This window comes from Phocoena sinus, chromosome 6 (assembly GCF_008692025.1).
Source record: "Phocoena sinus isolate mPhoSin1 chromosome 6, mPhoSin1.pri, whole genome shotgun sequence".
NCBI lineage: Eukaryota > Metazoa > Chordata > Mammalia > Artiodactyla > Phocoenidae > Phocoena > Phocoena sinus.
Window position 1 is genome coordinate 27,289,488 of NC_045768.1, and position 24,203 is coordinate 27,313,690.

The 24,203-nt window shown below is 45.3% G+C and overlaps 2 protein-coding genes across 2 annotated transcripts in view; one reads left to right on the forward strand and one right to left on the reverse strand.

The window, feature by feature from the left end:
• TMEM38B (transmembrane protein 38B) overlaps positions 1–24,203 on the reverse strand; it is a 165,737-nt gene that overhangs the window by 20,270 nt on the left and 121,264 nt on the right. The window lies entirely within an intron of this gene.
• LOC116755897 (40S ribosomal protein S6-like) lies at positions 9,327–10,162 on the forward strand. Its single transcript, XM_032635930.1, has one exon. The coding sequence runs from the start codon at positions 9,363–9,365 to the stop codon at positions 10,110–10,112; it is 750 nt and encodes a 249-aa protein (XP_032491821.1). The 5' UTR covers positions 9,327–9,362; the 3' UTR covers positions 10,113–10,162.

Sequence of the window (24,203 nt, forward strand, 5' to 3'; positions counted from 1 at the left end):
TTAGGAGAGAAGAAAAGAGGGTTTCGTGCCTCCCTCACCCAACAGCTTGGAAGTGGGATGTTAAAGGAAGCAGAGTTTAGATCAATATTTAAGGAAAGTGTTTGTAATAGCAACTGATGGGCTGTTTCCAGAGTGGTGAGGCCACTAGCTTCAGACGCTAAAAGATCACTGGTCAAGAATGCCATAGAAGTGTTTAGGGTGTCAACGATGCTGGCTTGATTTGTTTAATCAGAAGATTTTATAGATGGTGATTTAAATAATTCAATACTTAACTCGGGGGAAGTGGGGTAGGGAACAGCTAGGTCGGATCTTTGTAGGTTCCTGGAGGGACAGAGGTCTCCAGGTAGCCCACGGAGAAATGGGGTGGAGTGCTTTCTCCGCCAGCGCCCTCTTGTGGTGACCCGCTCATCCGCATTTGGGCGGTAAAAGAGCCCACGCCTTTCAAGGCTGAGTCAGTCATTCAAGAAGCCACAAACTCCCATCACTTCCTCGTGCTCCGAAAGCCTTTCTAGAAGTATGGTGAAAAAAGTCCCACAGCTAACCAAGTGACCCTTATTTCAATCTTTTTTTTGGCCTAAAAGTACTTTTTATTTTTACACTGAATTTAACCTCAGGGCCAAAGGCATTTGAATGCAGGTGTGCAACAGATTTTCATTACAAATTGTCAAGTAGCCCTAAATACCATTTAGCACACCAAGTGGGCTTGGATTCTGCCCATAATTCCCAAAGATAATACTTTGTACCTTTCCTGGAGCCATTCGGCAAACATTTAGTAAACTCATCGTGTGCCAGGAACTGTGTCAGGCACTGAGGACGCAGAGATGAACTAAGCAACAACTGAGAGACAGAGAGAGAGAGAGAAAGGTGCTCAAAGTAAAATTACGTATCAACTGTGAGAAGAGCCAAGAATGAAGCACAGAGCGTAATCCGTGGGATTCCACAATCCTTCAGAAATAGGTGATATCTCACCTTGAAAAGGAAAGTCAGAATGGCTCCAGATGGAGAAGGTGACACAGGATGTGACAGGAGCTGACATGTGTAGGGAAAGATGAAAGAGGTGAGTTTACTAATGTGTCAGGAGCTTACATTGAAAAGAGAGGTCTCCTGGAGAGGTAAGGAGAGTTCTGATCGTGAATGGTTGTTCGTGTCAAGCCTAAGAGTTTGGGTTTTATCCTGAAAGTCACGGGGATCCACAGGGGTTTTCAAGCAAGGATCCACTGGAATTTGTGATTTTTAGTTTCATCTTTCTGGCGTAGTGAGAGGATGGACCAGAGGCAAGAGGGACAAGTGACAGGAAATTATAACCATCTCTTATAATTTAATCTGTCTCATTTAATTCTGGTATCATCACCATGATTACCTGTCCCTCATCTGACAGATAACCCACTGTGATGCAGATCTGATTCTGTACTGGAAAGATTCCCTGGTGTAGCTGAAAGAGTATAAGGGCTGGAAACAGAAGCCCCGGATTAGAATTATGGCTCCTTTACCAACCAGCTGTGTAACCTTGAAAAAGCCACTTAACAACACTGATTTCTGGCTTGCTCAACTATAAAGAAGGAACACCTCCCTCCCAGGGATGTTGTGACCATCCTGAGACACAGATGTGAAAGCTCTTGGGAAATCACAGAGCTCTGTGAAAATGCTAATACCACTGCCCTCTTGCTACACTGGGATAAAGAGGTTATCATTCCCCTTGGCATTAACTTTGCAATGGGGATCCACCCAGATTTGGATTTCATTTTTGCACCGTATGAAGAGAGTCTCAATAACGTGTCTTTTGACAAAACTGTACTACATGAAACAAAGTGCCAGTCTTTCTATATTTACCTGTTTCCCCAAGCAAATGAGGTTGTTCCAAACCACACTCTGCCACTAGAGGGAGCTCATCCTTTAGCATCAAAGAAGTCATTCAGCTTAAACTCAAAATAGAGATCATCTGTTAGGGGAGACAAAGACCTGGAGAGGGTTGCTTGGCTTGGTGGTGGCGGCGGGGTGTGTGTGTGTATTCTAATCATCATTCATCATCAGTCCAAGAGTAAAATCTGTGCAGTTAGACAGACTAGAGTTCAAAATCCCAGGGCCACCATTTCTTAGCGTATGGACTTGGGCAACTGACTTAATTTCTCGGAGCCTAAGTTCCTTCATTATGCCTACCTGAGGTTGATGATTATATGAGATATTAGACACAGTGTCCAGTGAGTACCGAGCACAGAATTAGAACTCCATAAATTTTAGAATCCTTTCCTTTTCCCATTCTGTTACGAATAACAATAATTGAGAAATATATTTAAGTGACATTGAAAGGCAAACAGGAGAAAACAGAGTGGAGAGAGGCATGAAGGGATGGCAAACGCACTTGGTGTTAGACGTGGACGTCCCTCATCCTCACAGCTGCTGAGTGAAGGCATCCATAGATGTGGACACCGTTTTATAAGCCCCCTGGCTAGACCAGGCAGTCACAAAAAGACGGGCAGCTCGGAGTAACTGCAAAATGAAGCAGGCATATAGACCGCAACTAGGGCTCCCTCTCCTTCTGTTGGAGCCATTCCCCTCAATCCTGTAGTCGTTACCCCGAGCTGGGAGGGGGAAAATGCTATTTAATCGATTTCATGTCACCCTATCTTATGTTTCCAAAATCACCATATCAATTCTGCCTTGTATTTCCACAGAGCCTCCTCTTTTAGTATTCTAGCAAATGGCTCTGACAAAGGTTAAGCCGAGACCCTGCCAACACAACTGGTGGAAAAAGAAGACTTCAGTCAAACAACCGGGTTCCCTTGACCGAATTCCAATTATTTGATAGGGCGATTTTTCTTGTCTAAATTCATTTTTTTTTTAAACTAAACCAACAGAATCAAATAGATCTTTTGGTTCCTCTTAGACAGAAGGAAGGGGAAATTCACATTTGTTAAGCACCTGCTGTGTGCCAGGCTCTGTGATAGGCATGTCACTAACACTGCCACATAACACTCACAACCCTGTAAGGAAGAAATGCTTGTCTCTGCTTTCCTGGTGTGGCACCTGAGCTTCAGAGAGGTTGAGTAACTTGCCTGAGGTCACACAGTTAAGTGTATGGGAAAACCAGGTCTAGAGCTTTTAGGTGCTAGACACAGAAGTCAGTTTTTCCAACAAGTACACACCAAATACGATAAAAGTCTCTCTGAAAGCTTCCACTTCCAAATGTCCCTGTGTGATGTGTCCCTTTTTAGATCTCAACCATCTCAATTCTAAGTCTTTCTTGAGTTTTCCTTGTTAAAAATTTTCCCATTTAACCCACCTCAAATGATCTTACCCTCTTTATTCTCTGTAACAATGCCCCACAAAAGATAAGAATAGCCTGTTTCACAAGCAAAGAAACTGAGGCTAGGAGTGACTTAACCATCTAAGGCCACTCAGTTGGCATGCCTGGAACCACAGGAAAACAACTTTCTCTCATGTAGAAACTGCCTCTAGGCTGAGTTGGAAGAGCTCCACAGTGTCCCGGACCTCTGAATACAGAATCCAGGAGTCTAGCTTGAAACTGGAGTGTCATCCTCAACGCTTTTCTGAACCCTCATCTCAATACCAATTAAACATATCTTGAATTAGCCTCTGTCTCCACTGCCAGTGCCCCATGTCAGGCTCTCATCTGGATCCCTGCACAAGTCTGCTGATCTAACCTCCAATCCTCCCTGGTCAACCCAACCCCTCACTGTCAAAGAGGACTCTTTAAAAAATTAACTCCAGGTTTCCCTGGTGGCGCAGTGGTTAAGAATCTGCCTACCAATGCAGGGGACATGGGTTTGAGCCCTGGCCCAGGAGGATCCCACATGCCGCGGAGCAACTAAGCCCGTGCACCACAACTACTGAGCCTGTACTCTAGAGCCCGCGAGCCACAACTGCTGAGCCCGTGTGCCTAGAGCCTGTGCTCCACAACAAGAGAAGCCACCGCAGTGAGAAGCCCCCACTCGCCACAACTAGAGAAAGCCCACGTGCAGCAACAAAGACCCAATGCAGCCGAAAATAAATAAATAATCTTTAAAAATTATATATATATTTTATATAGCAGGTTCTTATTAGTCATCCATTTTATACACATCAGTGTATACATGTCAATCCCAATCGCTCAATTCATCACACCACCACCACCGCCCCTCCGCCGCTTTTCCCGCTTGGTGTCCATACGTTTGTTCTCTACATCTGTGTCTCTATTTCTGCCCTGCAAACCAGTTCATCTGTACCATTTTTCTAGGTTCCACATATATGCGTTAATATATGATATATGATATTTGCTTTTCTCTTTCTGACTTACTGCACTCTGTATGACAGTCTCTAGATCCATCCATCCTCAACAAATGACCCAGTTTCGTTCCATTTTATGGCTGAGTAATATTCCATTGTATATATGTACCACATCTTCTTTATCCATTCGTCTGTCGATGGGCATTTAGGTTGCTTCCATGACCTGGCTATTGTAAATAGTGCTGCAATGAACATTGCGGGTGCATGTGTCTTTTTGAATTATGGTTTTCCCTGGGTATATGCCCAGTAGAGGGATTGCTAGTAATTCTATTTTTAGTTTTTTAAGGAACCTCCATACTGTTCTCCATAGTGGCTGTATCAATTTACATTCCCACCAACAGTGCAAGAGGGTTCCCTTTTCTCCACACCCTCTCCAGCATTTGTTGTTTGTAGATTTTCTGATGATGGCCATTCTAACTGGTGTGAGGTGATAGCTCATTGTAGTTTTGATTTGCATTTCTCTAATAAAAATATTAACTCCATCAAGTCACATGTCTGATGAAAACAATGACACCCCCATCATCACCAAGGAAAGCCATTATTCCTTAACCTGAAAAAGAGCCTCCTTTATATTCTGACCCAGGCTGCCTCTCTAACCTCACCAGTTTCATCTAACACCACCAACCCTTCCCACTCAATCGCTTAGTGAAGCAATATAGTATTTTATCTATAGCTAATGCTAATCCATTCTCTACTTCTTCCTTTCAGTAACGGAACCCTTGAGTTTTCACTAAGTACAAGATCTCCCTTGCAGATAGCTGTGACCAAGTGACCAGGCTGTGACCAACCGGATGTAAGGGAAAGTGATGTGTGCTACTTCTGGGTTGTGTCATTAAAAAGAAGATTCTTGCTCTTCACTTTTTATTTGTTCTCAGGGGTGAGGAAATGTATGTATTGGTAATAAACCAGCTTTGACTGTGTAGATGAGGACAATACCCTGGGGGTTGATGCAGCAATAAGACAGAAGGAACTTGGGTCCCTGAGGGTCAGCAGAGTATTACCACCATTGTGCTTGGTTTGGGCTTCCCTGGAGATAAGGATTCTACTGCATTTATTTCGGAGTTGATTCCAAGAAACACCACTAGGGAGTGGGGAATTGAAACAGAGAAGGGAAAGAAACCAATGAAGTGTACTCATTACCATACGGGCCTCTGGAGCTCAGTCACAATGGGGAATACTGCGAGAACGAAGAATGTGACTCAGAGTTATCCTGCCCAAGGAGCGAGGGAGCTGGGGTATTTATATGCCAACACCTGTGGAAATTGATTGAGGGATACTGGAGGAAGGGAGCATTCATCCCCTGGTACCTTGAGCTGTCTCACTCCAGGCAGAGTGCTCTGGGGACAGAGAGAGCCCTCAGGCAGGCACAGGTATTAGAAGGTAGATGATCTGAGTGGACAGAAATGGTAAGTCTCGAGGGGGCTTGTCTACCTCACCATACAGATGTGTCTGCTACACTCACCCACCTCTCCATCCCTTTGTCTTAGCTTGGAATTTTAGGAAAGAGAGAAATAAAACTATTTTCTTAAGTCACCATTATTTAGTTTCTGTTAACGCATACATCTCTGTTAATCAACAACCTACTTTACACAATAGCACGAGACCACCTGCATTCAAAGCCCACCTCTGCCACTTATTAGACGCAAGGGACTGAACTTCTCTGGCCCCCAGTTTCTCCTTCTGGGAAATGGGTCTATGCATGCTACTTCCTCGTGGGGGTGCTTTTAAGGGTACATGGGATGATACATGCAAAGCACCCAGCACACTGCCTGGCCCAGAGTGAGCCGGCTGCCATTCTTGGTTCACTCCTAGAAGCCCTTTTCAAAAGCTGCTCTTGAATTTCCTTTGGTAGTCCACAGAGTCTCCAGGACTGGTCCCTCCAAAGACAGAACACAATAGGCTGTCCCAGACCAGCGCCAAAGAATGTTATCAGCAGAGGCTCAATCTGCTTAGATGCTGCTGCCCCAGAGTCAAAAAGAAACTGGGACCAAACGCCAGGGCCAAAGATCAAAGCCAGGAAATGACAGCCAATCTCGGAAGAAAATGACAGGAAAAGAAAATGACCAGGCCACAGGGAAGCCAGGAGAGGAGGGAGGAGATACCAGGCTTCACATGGAGTTTACATCAGAGGTTCCCCAGGCTGCTGAGCTTCTCTGGCCCAAGCATCCAGCCAGGCAGCAGGGAGCCAGCTCCCCACAAGGGCTTGGCCTGGCTGGTTCCCAGCTCTGCTCAGTTAGTACCTCCCTCATCATGCACCCTGGACATATGCAGAGGGATGGCCCTCACCCCCTCCTGTTTCCCCCCCACCCATTCCCCCAGCAGCCATGGGAGCAGAGAACAGACCCCTAAAGCCCAGAAGCAGCAACTCCTGCCTTGCAAAGACCAGTCAATGGGGGCCAGGAATCATTTACAATTGCAGGGCTGCCCAGGGTAAATGTCTGATGCCTCCTGATGGCGTCGAGAGAGAAATGACTGCAAGCAAGTGCTCTGTCATTAAGATTAGTTGAAATTGAACCTAGGGGCTTATTGTTTTAACTGTTACTCTCCACGGGTGCTATCACAGACACAGAACTGGTCATTAATATTAATTATTCAGTCCACTTCTATGGAGCACTTCCGTGAGCCAGGCTCTGTATTAGCCCAGGGTCTCAGAGACTAGGAGACAGGCTCCATGACTTTGATTAAATCGTGTCCAACTGGGGAGCAGCCAAGCAATCAAGTGTATGATCAGCCCGTGATTTTTTAAATATTGACTGATAGTAAGTACCTGGATCTACAAAGTTGCAGCTTCCTGGGCCTCACTCCCATCGACTTAATCCAGGACCTGCATTTTTTCAAAATAGACTTTATTTTTTGGAACAGTTTTAAATTTACAAAAAAATTGGGAAGATAGTACAGGGAGTTCCTATACACCCTTTCCCCAGTTTCCTCTATCATTAACATCTTATGTTCCCATAATACATTTATTAAACTTTATGAACCAACGTTGATAACATTTTTATTTACCAAAGGCCAAAGTTTATTCAGATTTCCTCAATTTTTACCTAGTGTCTCTTTCTGTTCTAGAATTCCATCAGGATAGCACATCACATTTAGTCATCATGTCTCCTTAGCCTCCTCTTGGCTGTGACGATTTCCTAGATTTTCCTGGTTTTGATGACCTTGACAGTTGTGAGGAGAGCTGGTCAGGTGTTTTGTAGGTTGCCCCTCTACGGGAATGTATCTGATGTTTTTCTCATGATTAGACTGCGGCTACAGATGTGGGGAGGGAAACCACAGAGGTAAAGTGCCCTTCTCATCACATCATATCCAGAGTGCATACAGTCAACATGACTTATCACTGTTGATAATGACTTTGATCACCTGACAGAGGTAGTGTTTTTCAATTTTCTCCACTGTAAAGCTACTCTTTTTCAAACACTTCCCTACTTTACTTTTTGGAAGGAAGTCATTATGTGCAGCCCCCACTTTAAAAATGGGGAGTTGTTGGCCCTACTACCCAAAGCAATCTACAGATTTAATGTAATCCCTATCAAATTACCCATGACATTTTTCACAGAACTAGAACAAATAATCCTAAAATTTATAAGGAACCATAAAAGACCCAGAATTGCCAAAGCAGACCTGAGGAAAAAGAACAAAGCAGGAGGCATAACCCTCCCAGACTTCAGACAATACTAGAAAGCTACAGTAATCAAAACAGTGTGATATTGGCACAAAACCAGGCATATGGATCAATGGAACAGAATGGAGAGCCCAGAAATAAACCCACACACTTATGGTCAATTAATCTTCCACAAAGGGAGCAAGAGTATACAATGGAGAAAAGGGTCAAGAATGTACACTGGAGAAAAGACAGTCTCTTCAGCAAGTGGTGCTGGGAAAGTTGGACAGCCTCATGTAAATCAATGAAGTTAGAACACACCCTCACACCATACACAAAAATAAACTCAAAATGGCTTAAAGACTTAAAGACTTAAATACAATACATAAAACTCCTAAAAGAGAGAATAGGCAAAACATTCTCTGGCATAAATTGTACCAATGCCTTCTTTCTCCCAAGGCAATAGAAATAAAAGCAAAAATAAGCATGTGGGACCTAGTCAAACATACAAGCTTTTGTACAGCAAAGGAAACCATAAACAAAATGAGAAGATAACCTACAGACTGGGAGAAATATTTGCAAATGAAGCAACTGACAAGGGCTTAATTTCCAAAATATACAAACAGCTCATACAACTCAACAGCAACAACAAAAAACAAACAACCCAATCGAAAAATGGGTAGAAGACGTAAATAAACATTTCTCCAAAGAAGACATACAGATGGCTAACAGGCACGTGAAAAGATGTTCAACATCACTAATTATTAGAGAAATACAAACCAAAACTACAATGAGCTACCACCTCACACCAGTCAGAATGGCCGTCATTAAAAAGTCTTCAAATAACAAATGCTGGAGAGGGTGTGGAGAAGAGAACCCTCCTACACTGTTGGTGGGAATGTAAGTTGGTGCAGCCACTATGGAGAACGGTGTGGAGATTCCTTAAAAAACTAAAAATAGAGTTGCCATATGACCCAGCAATCCCATTCCTAGGCATACATCTGGACAAAACTATAATTCAAAAAGATACATGCACCCCAATGTTCATTGTAGCACTTTAACAATAGCCAAGACATGAAAGCAACCTAAATGTCCGTCGACAGCTGAATGGATAAAGAAGATGTGGTACATACATATACAATGGAATATTACTCAGCCATTAAAAAGGATGAAATAATGCCATTTGCAGCAACATAGATGGACCTAGAGATTATCATACTAAGTGAAGTAAGTCAGACAAAGACAAATATCATATGATATCACTTATATGTGGAAGTTAAAAAAACGATACAAATAAACTTATTTACAAAACAGAAACAGACTCACAGTCTTCGAAAACAAACTTATGCTTACCAAAGGAGAAAGGTGGGGGGGAGGGATAAATTAGGAGGTTGGGGTTAACATTTACACACTACTATATATAAAAAAGATAGCTCTTTTTCGTGGCGCCTCGGAGGCGGTCGGCAGCTTCAGAATGAAGCTGAACACCTCTTTCCCGGCCACTGGCTGCCAGAAACTCATTGAAGTGGACGATGAACGAAAACTTCGAACCTTTTATGAGAAGCGTATGGCCACAGAAGTTGCTGCTGACGCTCTGGGTGAAGAATGGAAGGGTTATGTGGTCCGAATCAGTGGTGGGAACGACAAACAGGGTTTCCCCGTGAAGCAGGGTGTCTTGACCCATGGCCGAGTCCGCCTGCTACTGAGTAAGGGGCATTCCTGTTACAGACCAAGGAGGACTGGAGAAAGAAAGCGCAAATCTGTACGGGGCTGCATTGTGGATGCCAATTTGAGCGTTCTCAATTTGGTCATTGTAAAAAAAGGGGAGAAGGATATTCCTGGACTCACTGATACTACTGTGCCTCGTCGCCTGGGGCCCAAAAGAGCTAGCAGAATCCGCAAACTTTTCAATCTCTCTAAAGAAGATGATGTCCGCCAGTATGTTGTGAGAAAGCCCCTAAACAAAGAAGGTAAGAGACCTAGGACCAAAGCACCCAAGATTCAGCGTCTTGTTACTCCACGTGTTCTGCAACACAAACGTCGGCGAATTGCTCTGAAGAAACAGCGTACTAAGAAAAATAAGGAAGAGGCTGCAGAATATGCTAAACTTTTGGCCAAGAGAATGAAGGAGGCCAAAGAAAAACGCCAGGAACAGATTGCCAAGAGACGGAGGCTGTCCTCTCTGAGAGCTTCTACTTCTAAGTCTGAGTCCAGTCAAAAATGAAATGTTCTTAGAGTAACAAATAAATAAGATCAGACATCAAAAAAAAAAAAGATAATTAACAAGGACTTACTGTATAGCACAGGGAACCCTGCTCAATACTCTGTAATAACCTATTTGGGAATAGAATCTGGAAAAGAATAGATATATGTATATGTATAACTAAATCATATTGCTGTGTACCTGAAACTAACACAACATTGTAAATCAACTATAAAATATTTTAAAATTTTTATATACAATAAATATAAAATAAATAAAATTTTAATTAATATAAAATAAAAAATTAAATAAATAGATAGATAAATAAATAAAATACAAAGGCAAAAAAAAGAAACGGACACATTAACAAAAGTTGCTAAATTGAATTCACTCATTAATTCCATATGTGTATTGAGTTTCTCTTGCCATCAGCCAGGCATTGGGCAGGTACTAGGGATGAAACACTGATGAAAGAAACAGACATGGCCCTGCCCTCAAGGGGCTTACAGTCTGATGGATGCCCATCACGACCCACATGCTGCATCTGAGTCACAGCTGAAGAGAGTAACGTCTCCTTGCAAGAGCACAGGTTTCAGGGTGATGCAGGGGCAAGAGTCAAGCCTGGTCTTTACTCTTACTGGCAGTGTGAGCTCAAGAAAGTCAGTTCAGTCCACTTCCTCTTTTACAGGTGCTAATAATGCCTTCCTCACAAGCTTGTTCAGTCATTCCTTTTTTCAACAGACATGACTGGATGTCTGCTATGTGGAGGAACTGGGGTCATAAACACGAAAAATATAGTCTCTGGCTTTCCAGAGCTCATTGCAGGGGAGACAGACATATAATCTGCTGAGAAGTTTCCTGCTCTATCTCCCCAGGGCCTGTTTGGTACATAACCGGTATGCACAAGAAATATTTTCCAAATGGATAAATGTAAATAAAAACCCCATAAGGCTGTGTGGTAAGTGTATATCAGCATAGATAGCCATTCATTTACTCAGTCAATGGTTCAAAATTATTTACTGAGCATCTACTCTGTGCCAGTCACTATACTAAACTAGACCATAGGAAGACAGGAGTGTACAAAACAAAGACCCATGGAATATTCTGCCCTGATGCAGTTTTCATTCCACTGGAGCTAGATGGATGATAACCAAATAAGTAAATCAATGCATAACTTTCTACCAGGTAGTATTGTGCTATGAAGAAAAATAGAGCAGGATAAGGAATCAGAGAATGGCAGGAGTGGAGGTGGTTGGACCAATCAGGATACATTGAGTTTGCACTGCAGAAACAAACAATGCCAACATCGCAGGGGCTTTGCGTGACATAAGTTTATATTTTGTTCTCATGGGGTCTGCTGTGGGTGTGGATGAGGAGGCTCGAATGCTGGGTTCCTGCTCAGCCTCCTGGACTTGCTTCCTCTGATCTTCCCTGCTCCACCAACTGGGTTGGAAGCTCCCACTGTGTGCTGCCCCACAGTCCCACTCAGGGTCCACCAATTTCCAGTGCTGTCAGCCTCAGCGCGAGGATCCAGGGCCCACCAGGGCTGGTGAGGCGAGAACCCAAAAGGCAAGCACCCACAGCCCAGTGTCACATGTGGCGCTTCTGCTCCAGGTTCACTGGCCAGAGCTAGCCAGCCGCCACACCGAAATTCCAGAACTCAGAGAAACGTGATCCTTTGAGCCCACAGAACTTGAGGAGAAACCAATATTCTTTTCTTTTCCCTAGCATCATTGAGCTAAATTATTCAATATTTGTGAACATTAGTAATAGTCTAATGTCTACGAAGGATTTCTTTTTAAACACATGGTCATGAAGGCCTCTCGGAGGAGGTGATTTTTCAGCAAAGTCTGAAATGAAATGATAAGTCACGCAGAAATCTGGGGAAAGAACGTTCCAACCTGAGAGAACAGCCAATGCAAAGGTTCTGAGCTGGGTATGCTTGGCATGTTCAAAGCTGTCAGAGTGGCAGAATGTTGGGAAGTTCAGAAGCCTCAAACAGAGGATATTTGATCTAGGGCTTACAGAATGAACAGGAGTTTGCCAGACTTAAAAGTGGTAGTGTGTTCCAGACAGAAGCAGAGTAGGGGCAATGACAGTGTGAGGACAAGATGAGATTACATGGTCAAGAGTGCTTTATAAAGCAGAAAGGGCTCCACTCACACCAGTTGCTCTTACTCACCAAGAAGCCAAACAGAAGAGGGAGCAAAGCTACTGGAACAAATGGTAAAGAAAGCCGAAGAATCTGGGAGGTAGCTTTGTCAGGGAAAATAAACTTATGAGGGATTAAAGGAAATCGGTCACAAACATTGGCATTAGTAATAGAGATGTAGCCTTCATCTGAGAGGTCCTTTTGGTGCTCTAGAATCTTTGGAGAAAGTTGTGGAACCTGTACATATTTGATCAGAAGCACTTTGTTGCTGGTTCTGCTGCCATTGCACCTGCTGCCACTTTACAAGAAAACTCGGGGGAAATCATGATAGGAGATTAAGCATCATACTAGAAACTAGTCTGATTAGATGCATATTAGTTCAGGTCTTCCAGAGACACAGAGCCAATGGGGGCAGGGGGAGAGAGAGAGAGAGAGAGAGAGAGAAAGAGAGAGAGAGAGAGAGAGAGAGAGAGAGAGAGAGAGAGAGAGAGAGAGAGAGAGAGAGAGGTGATGAGGAATTGGTTCATGTGATTATGGAGGCTAAGAAGCCCCACAACCTGCCATCTGCAAACTGAAGACCAACCTAGCAAAGCCAATGGTGTAAGTTCCAATCCAATTCCAAAGGTCTGAGAACTAAGAACACAGATGGTACAAGTCCCAGCCTGTAGGCAAAACACTGATGTCCCAGATCAAGTAGTCAGGCAGAGGGAGAGAATTTCCCCCTTCTTCCACCTCTTTGCTCTGTTCAGGTTCTCAATGGACTGGATGAAGCCCGCCTAAACTGGGGAGGGCAATCTGCCTTACTTAGTCCACTAATTCAAATGCTTATCACATCCAGGAACACTCTCACCAGACACACCCAGAAATTAGCATCTATTCTGGACACCCCATGGTCTAGTCCAGTTGACACATAAGGTTCATCATCACAAGATGCCAGTTCCCAAAGAAAGACACGAACAAGTCAACCCATCCTTCAGAGCCGAAGTTGACAGTCCTGGGCTCAGGAAAACCAGAGAACCGATATTGACCCCCCAGGGACCTATCTCTCCAGACTAGGAATAATTGGCAAGTGGTTACCTTAACTGAAGCAATAGAACATGGAGGTTAATAATACAAGGCAGATCTGGTTCCATCTCATCTCTGCCATTTACTACGTGTATGTCCTTGGACAATCACTTCCCTCTCTCAGCCTACTTCCTCATCTGTAAATTGAAAATGATAATAACAATACTATCTTCCTCAAAAAGCTGTGGTAAGAATTCAAAGATAATGCATGTAAAACACTCAATAAATATTAGTTATTATGGATACATTTAAATACTATTCTTGGGCTTCCCTGGTGGCAGAGTGGTTAAGAATCCGCCTGCCAATGCAGGGGACACGGGTTTGAGCCCTGGTCCAGGAAGATCCCACATGCCGTGGAACAACTAAGCCCATGCACCACAACTACTGAGCCTGCGCTCTAGAGCCCGTAAGCCACAACTACTGAGCCCACGAGCCACAACTACTGAAGCCCGCGTGCCTAGAGCTGGTGCTCCACAACAAGAGAAGCCACCGCAATGAGAAGCCCGTGCACCGCAACGAAGAGTAGCCCCCGCTCTCCACAACTAGAGAAAGCCCGCACACAGCAATGAAGATGCAACGCAGCCAAAAATAAATAAATAAAATAAAATAAATTATAAATAAGTAAACACTATTCTTAAGAATCCTATTACAGTTAGAAAAGGGTTCGTAGAAAGTTTGAGAAGAAAATGTATAATGACATGATTTAATTGCAGATATTCAAATTGTGACAGAAGGAGGAAGGAAGAAAGAATTCAACTTTATTAAGCACTAACCATGTGACAGACACTCTTAGACCCTTTAAATCCGTAGTCTCATTCACTGCTCACAACTCTCTCTGAAGAGTGAATTAGGCACTTATTGTCTTCATTTTTCAGAGGCTAAGTTTCAGGAAAGTTCGGTAAGTTGTTCAAGGTCACAAAACTCCTAAATGGTATTTTTTTTTTCTGACTGCTGTTGTTCTCAATACTAAGGTTAATCATTAATCTCTCAAAAAACACAACCAAGGTCAACTCTCTAGGCTCAAGAGCAATTCATTTCAAGGATAAGTGTGATTCTTGGTAATGAGGTTTTCAAGAAAATCATAGCCCTTACTAGCAATGTAACTTGGGGGTGAATTCCCTAAACTCTCAGAGCCTTTATTTGTTCACCTGCAAAATGGTGATCATAATACTTTGCAAAGTTGCTATGTAGATTAAATGAGATTATACTGGGATATGGGAAAGCACCCAGCATAGTGCCTGGTTTTTTTAAAAATAAATAAATTTTTTAATTTATTTTTGGCTGCCTTGGGTCTTCGTTGCTGCGTGTGGGCTTTCTCTAGTTGTGGTGTGCGGGGGCTACTCTTCGTTGTGGTGCACGGGCTTCTCATTGCAGTGGCTTCTCTTGTTGCGGAGCATAGGCTCTAGGCATGTGGGCTTCAGTAGTTGTGGCATGCAGGCTCCGCAGTTGTGGCACATAGGCTCTAGAGCGCAGGCTCAGTAGTTGTGGTGCACAGGCTTAGTTGCTCCATGGCACGTGGGATCTTGCCAGACCAGCACTCGAACCCGTGTCCCCTGCATTGGCAGGAGGATTCTTAGACAGTGCACCGCCAGGGAAGTCCCAGTGCCTGTTTTTTAATCTGAGTCTTCAAATCAGTCCTACTGAAATACTGGGCTGGCCAAAAAGTTCATTCGGGTTTTTCTGTTTGCAAATCCCTTACAGTGAGAAACGATTAAAATGATAACCTAACTTCTAATAGCCACGGTTACTTTTGTAGCTGTAAAAAAAATGTTTCCTTGAACAAATTCTTTTGGGGAATTAAGAAAGTAAGGGAGTTCATCTTTCCTTTTCCAAGTTAAGAATAAACAGTAGAAACTAAACTAAATTCATAACCCAATATTATAAATTTCTTATTTTTACCTACCAGGGAATGTGTTTCACTTTTGCTGTGTGTGAGTATGTAGGGGATATCCAAAAAAAAATGCACACACTGGATTTGTTAAAATAATATCTATGTTGAATTGTTAGCTTTTAAAATTGACTATTATTTGGGATGAAGACAGGAATCCTAATACAGGTATCAAAAATATCTCCCAGATGTCCAAAGTCAGTGTTTTCCAGCGTTGCCTGATGCTAAGCGTCACCTGGAGAGCTGACTCCTTCCTTCTAGTGTGGGAGCAAGAAATCCGTGCTTTCACGAGCACTCCAGATTATTCTTAAAACCAGGCAAGTTAGGAAAATACTATTCAAACCCAACTTGCGAGTTTCAAGATGTATCACCTCCCCCATGAGTCTACTAATTTTGTCCTCAAGTATTTTCGGCAATGCAGCTACCAAATCACTAAACAATTCCCTAATGTGACTAACAATTAACTTCTAATAAAGAAAAGTACTGCTATGATTAATTTCAGAAAAGAAAGTACAAAATGAAAACTGTCTGTCTCTCTGAGCAGTGAAGAAAATCTGACCGCGTTGGAGTGGAGAAGCCCACTTCGAGCAGAGAAAGTGATCCAGTGCATCTCTTTGACCAGGTGGTTTCAGTCAGGTCCTACCTGCCACCCAGGTAAGTATTTTGCAGCATTAGTAACTCTTGTCATCGAGCCGGAAAGAAAGTATCACAAGAGGGCAGAAGGAGATGACTGAGGGGAAGAAATTATGAACAACTGAACTAAATGAAGTTAATGAGGATTCACATAATATCCTAGGATTTACGGAGCCCTTTAGACAAGCATCTTCTCATTTAACCTTTTGAACAAGGTTTCTTGTTTTCTTTCTACAGTCAAAGAAATCAAGGCTCAAGCTAATGATCAAATTGTCCCTGGACACTCGGTTCTTCAGATTCTAGTTTCCTGGCTCTTTCAACACTTGGAGCTGCTTTGACAGACAATATTGGACTAGAGGGAAGGGATTTCTAGGAAGGAATGCAATGAAGAGGGCAACTGGCATGAATCAAGCAGGATAAAATATAAGTAGAAGAAAAGGTTGAGGACTTTTTAGCAGACATCAAGAGAGAGGGCATTAGAGGATTCAGAAAGCAAAAGTGACCAGTGACTGCAAGTCAACCTCATAAATGTTGAAGCTGTGCTAGGGTGAAAGCTTATCAGGGCAGACCCAACACTGAAAGGTCCTCAGCAAGAGGAAGAATATTCCCATTATTCTCACCAGGTGCCAGCCCCAAGAGCACAAGGGGTGCAGCCGACCTAGAGGGTCACCGAAGGGTCACCACTCTGAATGTGGTGCCCTGGGCCTGAAGATCGTAAATCAGAGACAGACGTGCAGGGCTGTGGGGCTGGAAGGTCCCCTCCGGGGTGTCTGCTCCAGCCCCCTGGCCACTGTCCTGACCCAGTCCTCCTCAACTCTGCCCTGGTCTCTTGACTGGTCTCCCTGCCTCCAGCCTCTCACGCTGTCTGCGAGGTATCAGTATCATTTCAAACTGCAACCTGAGGACTCAACCGGATTCCTCCAGTAAAAGACATCCAGTCACTCACATGATGCCTGAGATATGGTTAAGTGTCGCAGTTAATAACTCTAGCACTAGAGTCATCAGATGGCCTGGATTCAAATCCCAGGTCCCCTCTCACTAGCCATGGATCCTTAAGAATTTACTTATCCTCTCTGAGCTTCCTCTGTGAAAAGGGAATAATGGGGATACCAGTAGTACCTGCCTCACTGCCTGTAGTGAAGCACTTTGCACAATGCCTGGTAAGTGGTACGTGATCAGTAAATGGGGGCTGTCATTGCTACCATCAAAAACAGTAACCCCATGGGCTTCCCTGGTGGCGCAGTGGTTGAGAGTCCGCCTGCTGATGCAGGGGACACGGGTTCGTGCCCCAGTCCGGGAAGATCCCACATGCCGCGGAGCGGCTGGGCCCGTGAGCCATGGCCGCTGAGCCTGAGCGTCCGGAGCCTGTGCTCCGCAACAGGAGAGGCCACAGCAGTGGAGAGGCCACAGCAGTGAGAGGCCAGCGTACTGCAAAAAAAAAAAAAAACCAGTAACCCCAGGAAGATATATCTGGATTGTTTGCCCAGCACATGCTTAGCTAGCAAATGTCCCAGTACAGAATCAGCTCCTGGCCACCACAAAATGACTCTGGGCCTCCATCTACCAGTCGTTTTTAAGGGCCTACTAGGAGCCCGAAACTGTTGTCAGTGCTAGGGAATCCCTATTTTTTATTTTTGTTTTTCTATAAAAATTGCATGTATTTAAAGTGTACAACATGCTGTCTTGATATACACACACATTGTAAAATGATTACCACAGTCAAGCTAACTGACATATCACCTCACAGTTACTTTTTTGTAGTGAGAACAGTTAAGATCTACTCTGTTAAATTTCAGGTATATCATCCAGTATCTTAGCCATGGTTACCGTGCTGTACCTTAGATCTCTATAACTTATTCATCCCGCAAAACTGAAATTTCGCGTGCCCTTTGACCGACATCTCCTCTTTTTCTCCACCCTTCCCCACTCTGGTAACCGCCATTCTACTCTCTGTTTCTATGGATTTGACTTTTTTGGATTCCACATATAAGTGAGATCATGTGGTATTTTTCTTTCACTGTGTATTTCCTTTAGCATAACGTCTTCTAGGTTCATCCATGTTGTTGCAAATGGCAAGATTCCTTCTTGTTTAAGGGTAAATAGTATTCCATTGTGTGTGTTGTGTGTATGTGTGTACGTATCACAATTTCTTTATCCATTCGTCTATCAACAGACAATTAGGTTGTTATCATATCTTGGCTGTTGTGAATAATGCTTCAAAGAACATGGGATTATGGATATCTCTTCAAGATTCTGATTTTATTTCCTTTGGATATATGCATTGCTGGATCCTGAAATGCACTGCTGGATCCTGAAATGCACTGCTGGATGATGTGGTAGTTTTATTTTTAATTTTTTGAGGAATCTCCATACTGTTTTCCATAATGGCTGTATCAATTTACACTTCCATCAGCAGCGTAAAGGGTTCCTTGTCTCCACAGGAGAAAGAGAGCCAAGAACATTACAGAGAAATTGTAATGGCCAGGCCTGGATGTGGCAATGTCATTTCCAACCATAGGGTTCCTAGGAAGAGCACATGCAATGGTAACCATGCAGCCAGGCCCTGCTAGAGAAGTAACTGGAAAAGTAGAAGGTGTTCCTTCCTAAGAGGTGAGTAGGGTGTGATTAAAAGATATAGAGGAGGGCAGTTCCCTCCAGCCCAGCTGTCCGGGAGAAGCAGGGGTGGCATTTCTCTCTTCAGTGGTCAGTCCTGCATTTCCAAGCAGTGCAGTTCTCTACCCACAAGGGAGAGGGAAGGCTGGACAAGCTCAGCTTCAAGCAGAAGCCCGCCTTTGCCCAGAGGCTTCTGCCCATCATCAGACTGCTCTCCCGCAGGCAGGAGCTGAGCAACTACTAAAGTGGAAGGTTCCGTGTCCCTCCTCGTCCTCATGCTTTCAGTGCCCTGGCCTTCCTTCCACAGTGGTAGCTGCTACAGAACAGGGCTGTTAATCTTCAGGATGGGAGTAACAGGCAGAAGGGCAGCCTCGGTACAAAGGTTCCTGACTCTGATTCACAGCCAGGACTAATAGCAATAACTATAATGCCCAACACTTACAAAATAAGGCTTCGGTACTCACCTCTAATAAATTACCGACTGCCTCTCTTTTCCCACCCCCAGCTTCCATTGCTCACTCTTATCTCCTCTGTGGATTCCCAGCACCTGAGGATTATATAACACCACAGAGCCCAATTTCCCAAACCTGACTGCTGACATGAATCATCTGGAATGCTTGCTAAATATACGATTACCAGGCCTCTCCCCTGGAAATGCTAGTTCTGGGAAGAGGCCCAGCAATCTGTATTTCTAAGCAGAGTTCCAGGTAATTCTTACCTTTGGGAAGCGTTGAAAAACCCTGATAGAACACATAAGGCCATGATAAATAATTTCTGAAAGTTCCTCAGCTGGAAAGCACAATTCTATGTAGCGTTTAGCGCCATTGCCCTAGAGTTTTGTTCAACAGCTGATACTTAGCAGTGATTTCATTTGACTCCTTTAATCACCAGGGGGGTTAAGTGGACACTGGGAGCAAGGAAGGTAAGTGACTTACTTAAACTTGTCCAGGAGAAAGTGGTGAAGTTGATGACAAAGCCAGGCTTTCGGACTCCAGAGTCAGCCGTGCTCTTGCCCCCTCCTTCTCCTGCATTCCTTCATTCAGTGAATCTTCATCAAAGGCCTTCCGTCTCCCAGCGGTGCACTGGGTAGAGACTACGGAAAGGATGGGAAGGCAGGCCACGCTGTCTAAAGCAGCGGTGAAGGTTCTTCGCCGACTTCCCATCCTCCTGGGGCGGGGACGGGGCGGGGGTAGGAGAGGGGAGGACAAAGATGCAGCTGGGGTGGTGGCCGGGAGGCTGGGCAGAAGCTACCGGAGACCGTGACACCGGCCGCTGATCGGGAGGGGCTGGGGCCTGGACTCCAACCACACAGGGTGGCTTATAAATTATTAAAGGTCGAAGAAGGCAAGCAATCAAGTTCACAGAGGTCAGCCAGAGTATTGGTGACCCCCGACCCCTCGACCAAACTCTTGGCTTCTGTCCGGTCTACGCTCCTGCTGGGTGTGAGGGTGTCTGTTTCCCACCACCTGCCCCCCACCGCAGCTGCTGCCCCCTCCTCCTGAAAGCCTCCTTCCCCAGTCACCACCTTTCCCCGTTTTTCTTCATACCCCAGGCCAAATGCCTGCCCCTCCAGGAAGCCCCTGTCTGCACTTCCCTTGGAGTCATTGGCACTGAACCCCTCACACTGATGTTCTCTGCCAATTAGACTGCGAGTCCCATGAGGGTGGGCGGGAGGCCGGGTACAGCCCTGCAGCTCAGGACCGAGCAATGAAGTGGCAGCACGCTCTCTTGACACCCGGGGCGAGGCCCACTCAGCCCTGCGAGGCGGCCAGAGCACAGGTGGTCTTTACCTGCTTTCTGGATTGCCTGCTCTGGTTTGCATTCTCCTCCTCTCTCCCTCCCCTCTCCCCTCCCCTCCTGACTCAGATCTCTTCCAGTGGGGTTTCTCTGAAGCATGCTAGGTCTCAGCACGCACTCTCTCTCCCCATCCCTCCCCTCCACAGGCTCACGGCCATCACAGGCTGAGGTTCCGGCAGGAGGTGAGGCCAGTCCCACCACTGTCCCGTCTCCAGGTGGCACACGCGTTGCCAGTCACCACGACCAGCTTTTGTCAGGGCCGGTTTCCTCTTTATCGTGGGTTTATGGACCACAGTGGACAGCGGGCATCATTTAATCCACCCCACAACCTTTCCATTCGATCCCTGCTCTCCACTGGTTTCCCTCCAGATCCTATGGCTCAAAATGTGCTGATAGAGACTCATCGCAGCTGCAGGAAGCAGCCCAGGACATACCAGCTGCAGCGACAGGAGCTTCCCCGAGGAGTGAGGGAGCCTCAGTTCATGAATCCAAACAGTTCAAGTTCACACAGATGGGCCTATTCCTGTCTGGTACGTTTTCTCAAATGAAACAGTCCACAGCGCGTCTCTGTTAAACAGGAATTTTGCTAGTGTCTCAGAATTTTCTTTGAAGCCTGAAGCTCACAGGTGGCCACAAATGGGTGCTGGGTCCCTTTGTTCATCACGCACCTTCAGCCTAGATGAGCTTAGGAGAGTCAGAGTAAAAGGGTTTTTTGGACGAGAGTTGCGCATCTGGCAGGAAGTTGCCCATCCCCTCTGCGTGAAGGAAGAAGCGGGGGGGTGTGCTCACCCCACCTCAACCCCCAGGGAGCTGCCTGTGGCTGCAGAGTAGAGGGAGAGCCCCCTCCTCGGAAGGTGAGGCACGGGTGAGTGTAGGTTTCCCGTGGGTTATGTGGACTCCACCAAGAGTACGTAAGCAGGGGCCATCTTGGAAGGACCTCCGCAGGAGGACTGCCGGCTGAAGAGAGGCCCGCAGGAAGAGTCTGGAGGTGTTCCCTCTGAGCCAGAGACTACATCCTCCATGCCAGAAACCCCTGGGGGTTGGGGGGTCAGGGCTGGGGCTTCAGGGACTCACAGAATCTCTCCTTGAGCATTTGGGCATCTGCCACACTGAGAACATCAAGACCCAATCGGGCCAGCAGCTGTCAAACAAGAAATGATATTTCCCTCTACTTACTCCTGCCCAGACGCAGTAGGTGAATGGAGAGGAGAGAGCAGGAGCTGGGAGTCAGGGTGAAAGAACAGACCTCCCCTCTCTTCTCCAAGGCAGGGGGCTGAGCCTGAGTCTGCCCTGAGCTGGGGATTGGAGGACAGAGAGAACTGGGTAAGAGAGTGAAATTTTAATTTAAATCAAAGTGAACTTTTTAATACTCTAAAAATGAGTCTGTTCTGATACCTGAAATTGCCAGAAAAGCTAGTATCTTTTTTTGACACATTATCCACAGACAGGAAAGGGGCTCCTAATAGAGCTGGTTTAAAGAGTACTGGCTGGGAAAAAAATGATGTGGGGATTTTACTCTACCACATCCAGCCCGTTCAACATATAGGCAAGTTATACTTGTAGTTCGGTTGTGCTCAGATGTAAGGCATGCTAGAACCCTGCAAGAGATGGGGGTTAAGTGCAGACTATGAGCGGGGAGGAGAATCCAGAAGATGGGGCCAAAGAGAAGGGGTCTGGGGAAGCTAACCTGGCTCAGGACCAGGCTGGTGTGGACTGGTAGGTGGGCCCCAGCCCAGCTCCCAAAGTCTGGTTCTTCACATAACTGTGTTGGGCAGTCTGACTGCTCGGGAAGATGAGGCAGCAATGGGAGCCCAAGGCTCAGAGGTCAAACACTCAGGAGGTAGCGAACCTGGCTCTGGAAGGTCCCAGGCAATAGGTGGGGCAGGCGTGTTCCATCACCTGGAGGGGCGAGGAGTGCCAGTGGGAACTAAGCATGGCACCTGGGCTCTAACCAAATTCACTGAGGTTCAAGGAGGGACTTCCAGCCAGAGGTGGGACTGGAGAACTAGAAAGGGCAACCAGTAAACTACAAGACAGAGAGAGAACTGAGGCAGAAAACAGTCCCATGGTTGGAGGCAGAAGGGCTCCATCGTGCAGATGGTTCCACGAATTTGCTTCCAGGGAAGTGTCTCCGTACAGCCCCCTCTCTGCTCTCTGCTCAGCCCCTGACTGGGTTAAAAATCTCTTCTTTGCTTCATAGCATTCTGTGCTTCCCTCTAATTTAGCCTTTATCATACTGTTGTGTAAATGTCCCTTAACCTTTCTGTCTCCTTCACAGGGCCTGGGAGAGAGTCTATCTAGAGCAGGAATCCAGCAAATGTTTCATAAGTGAATGAGTGAATGAATGAATGAAAAGAGCTACCTTCATAGGTCCCTTGAAGTAGCTCCTGGTGGTGCACAGGTCTGAAATTTGGTTACCAAAGAGACTTTAGTAGGTGGGTTAGGGGATGGGTCAAAGAAGAAACTGAGAGTGGTGGATAGCTGCTGGAGCCTGGATCTGGGGTAGAGGCTGAGTTCCTTTTAAGGACCATGGTGTTAAGGGAAAGGAATACAGGAGCTTTCTCGAGCATGGTGAGCTCAGGACTTGAGGAAGGGGAATCCTGTAGGTGGAAGACGTCAGGGAACCCGGTGGGAAATTGTTGAGGAAGGCAGAGGTCAGGGAAGCAAGATGGCACCTAATATCGCGGTCTTTCTAGAGTGCTTCACAACTGACCCTGACGTGTTAACAGCATAGGGGCCATAACGACGTGAGTATATCTTCTGTATTAAATAACACAAGGACCACCATTCGTCACTGATGCCCTGCACGGTGGCACTACATCTTGTAGGTAGAGGAATCGCATCCAAGGGGCAATGATCCAGCTCCTGCTGAATCTAGTTCCCGCTGAATTACAGCTACAGAAGAATAATGTCATCTGGGAACATATGCTAAGAACACCTTCCCAATAAAATTCTTTAAATTAAAAGGCGGTATTTAAATCAAGAGTTCGCATATCAATATCAATGAGATGCGATCGGTTCCAACTGCCAGAGGGACACATCAAAACCCGTATCGCCACGTATGTCCATATTACCACGGGGAGTAAAGCTGGACAGACAGGGAGAGGGTGGTCAGACATCACACCCAACATAATTTCAGATCTCTGAGCGCCATGCCAAGATTCTGCCAAACCTTATGGCATCCAAGAGATGGGAGTTAGATAGAAAAAGCATATGGCTAGGGTGGGAGGGGGCTGGGGATAAACTGCACAAGAAACAGACTTGCTTTTCCAGAGGAGGTCTGCTTCAGCATCAGACAGTTGAGATAAAAATACGCTGTTTGAAACCCCCCCAAAACGTCCTTAGCATTGCCTGTTAACACCAGGAATTGTGTCCTGGGGGACGGGGGCTGCATCCAGCCTGCACCTTACACACTCAAAAAGTACGGACATGTGGACGGGTACACACGGGGAATGTAATTCCCAGAAATCTAGACCTTCTTGGGTGCTGTCAGAGGCATCTGGCAGGAGTAACTTGATTACTTGATTCAAGACCCACACTACATGTTTTGCAAGTATAATTTTTTTTTTATTATTTCTTAGGGGGTAAAAAAAGTACACACATAAAATTAAGGTTTGGCATATTTTTAGTGTCTTTGCCAACTGTTACATGGGGGAGGGGTGTTAGCTTCGGTTCTTTAAATTATGTATAAAAAAACAAGTGGTCATAAGTAATTTGAAAAGAAAAAAGGAAAAGTAAGCTATCACAGAAAGCCAAAAGGCTATTACTACTGAGTGAGGAAAAGCCACTGTAGAAATTTCAGAAGTGGATGAATATGGAGCTCAGAGAGAACTGGGTCAAGCATAGCACATCCAAGCAACGGCCTGTCTTTCCGTATTTAACATGAGACTAGGCCATAAATCTAACAGCCGCTAGACGTGGTGCCCAAGGGCATTCCTTGGTTCAATAAGATATGTGACACGGA

Bases quoted from the DNA above. Each gene is read 5' to 3' on its own strand.
- LOC116755897 (XM_032635930.1), top strand. From the start codon at position 9,363: ATGAAGCTGAACACCTCTTTCCCGGCCACTGGCTGCCAGAAACTCATT.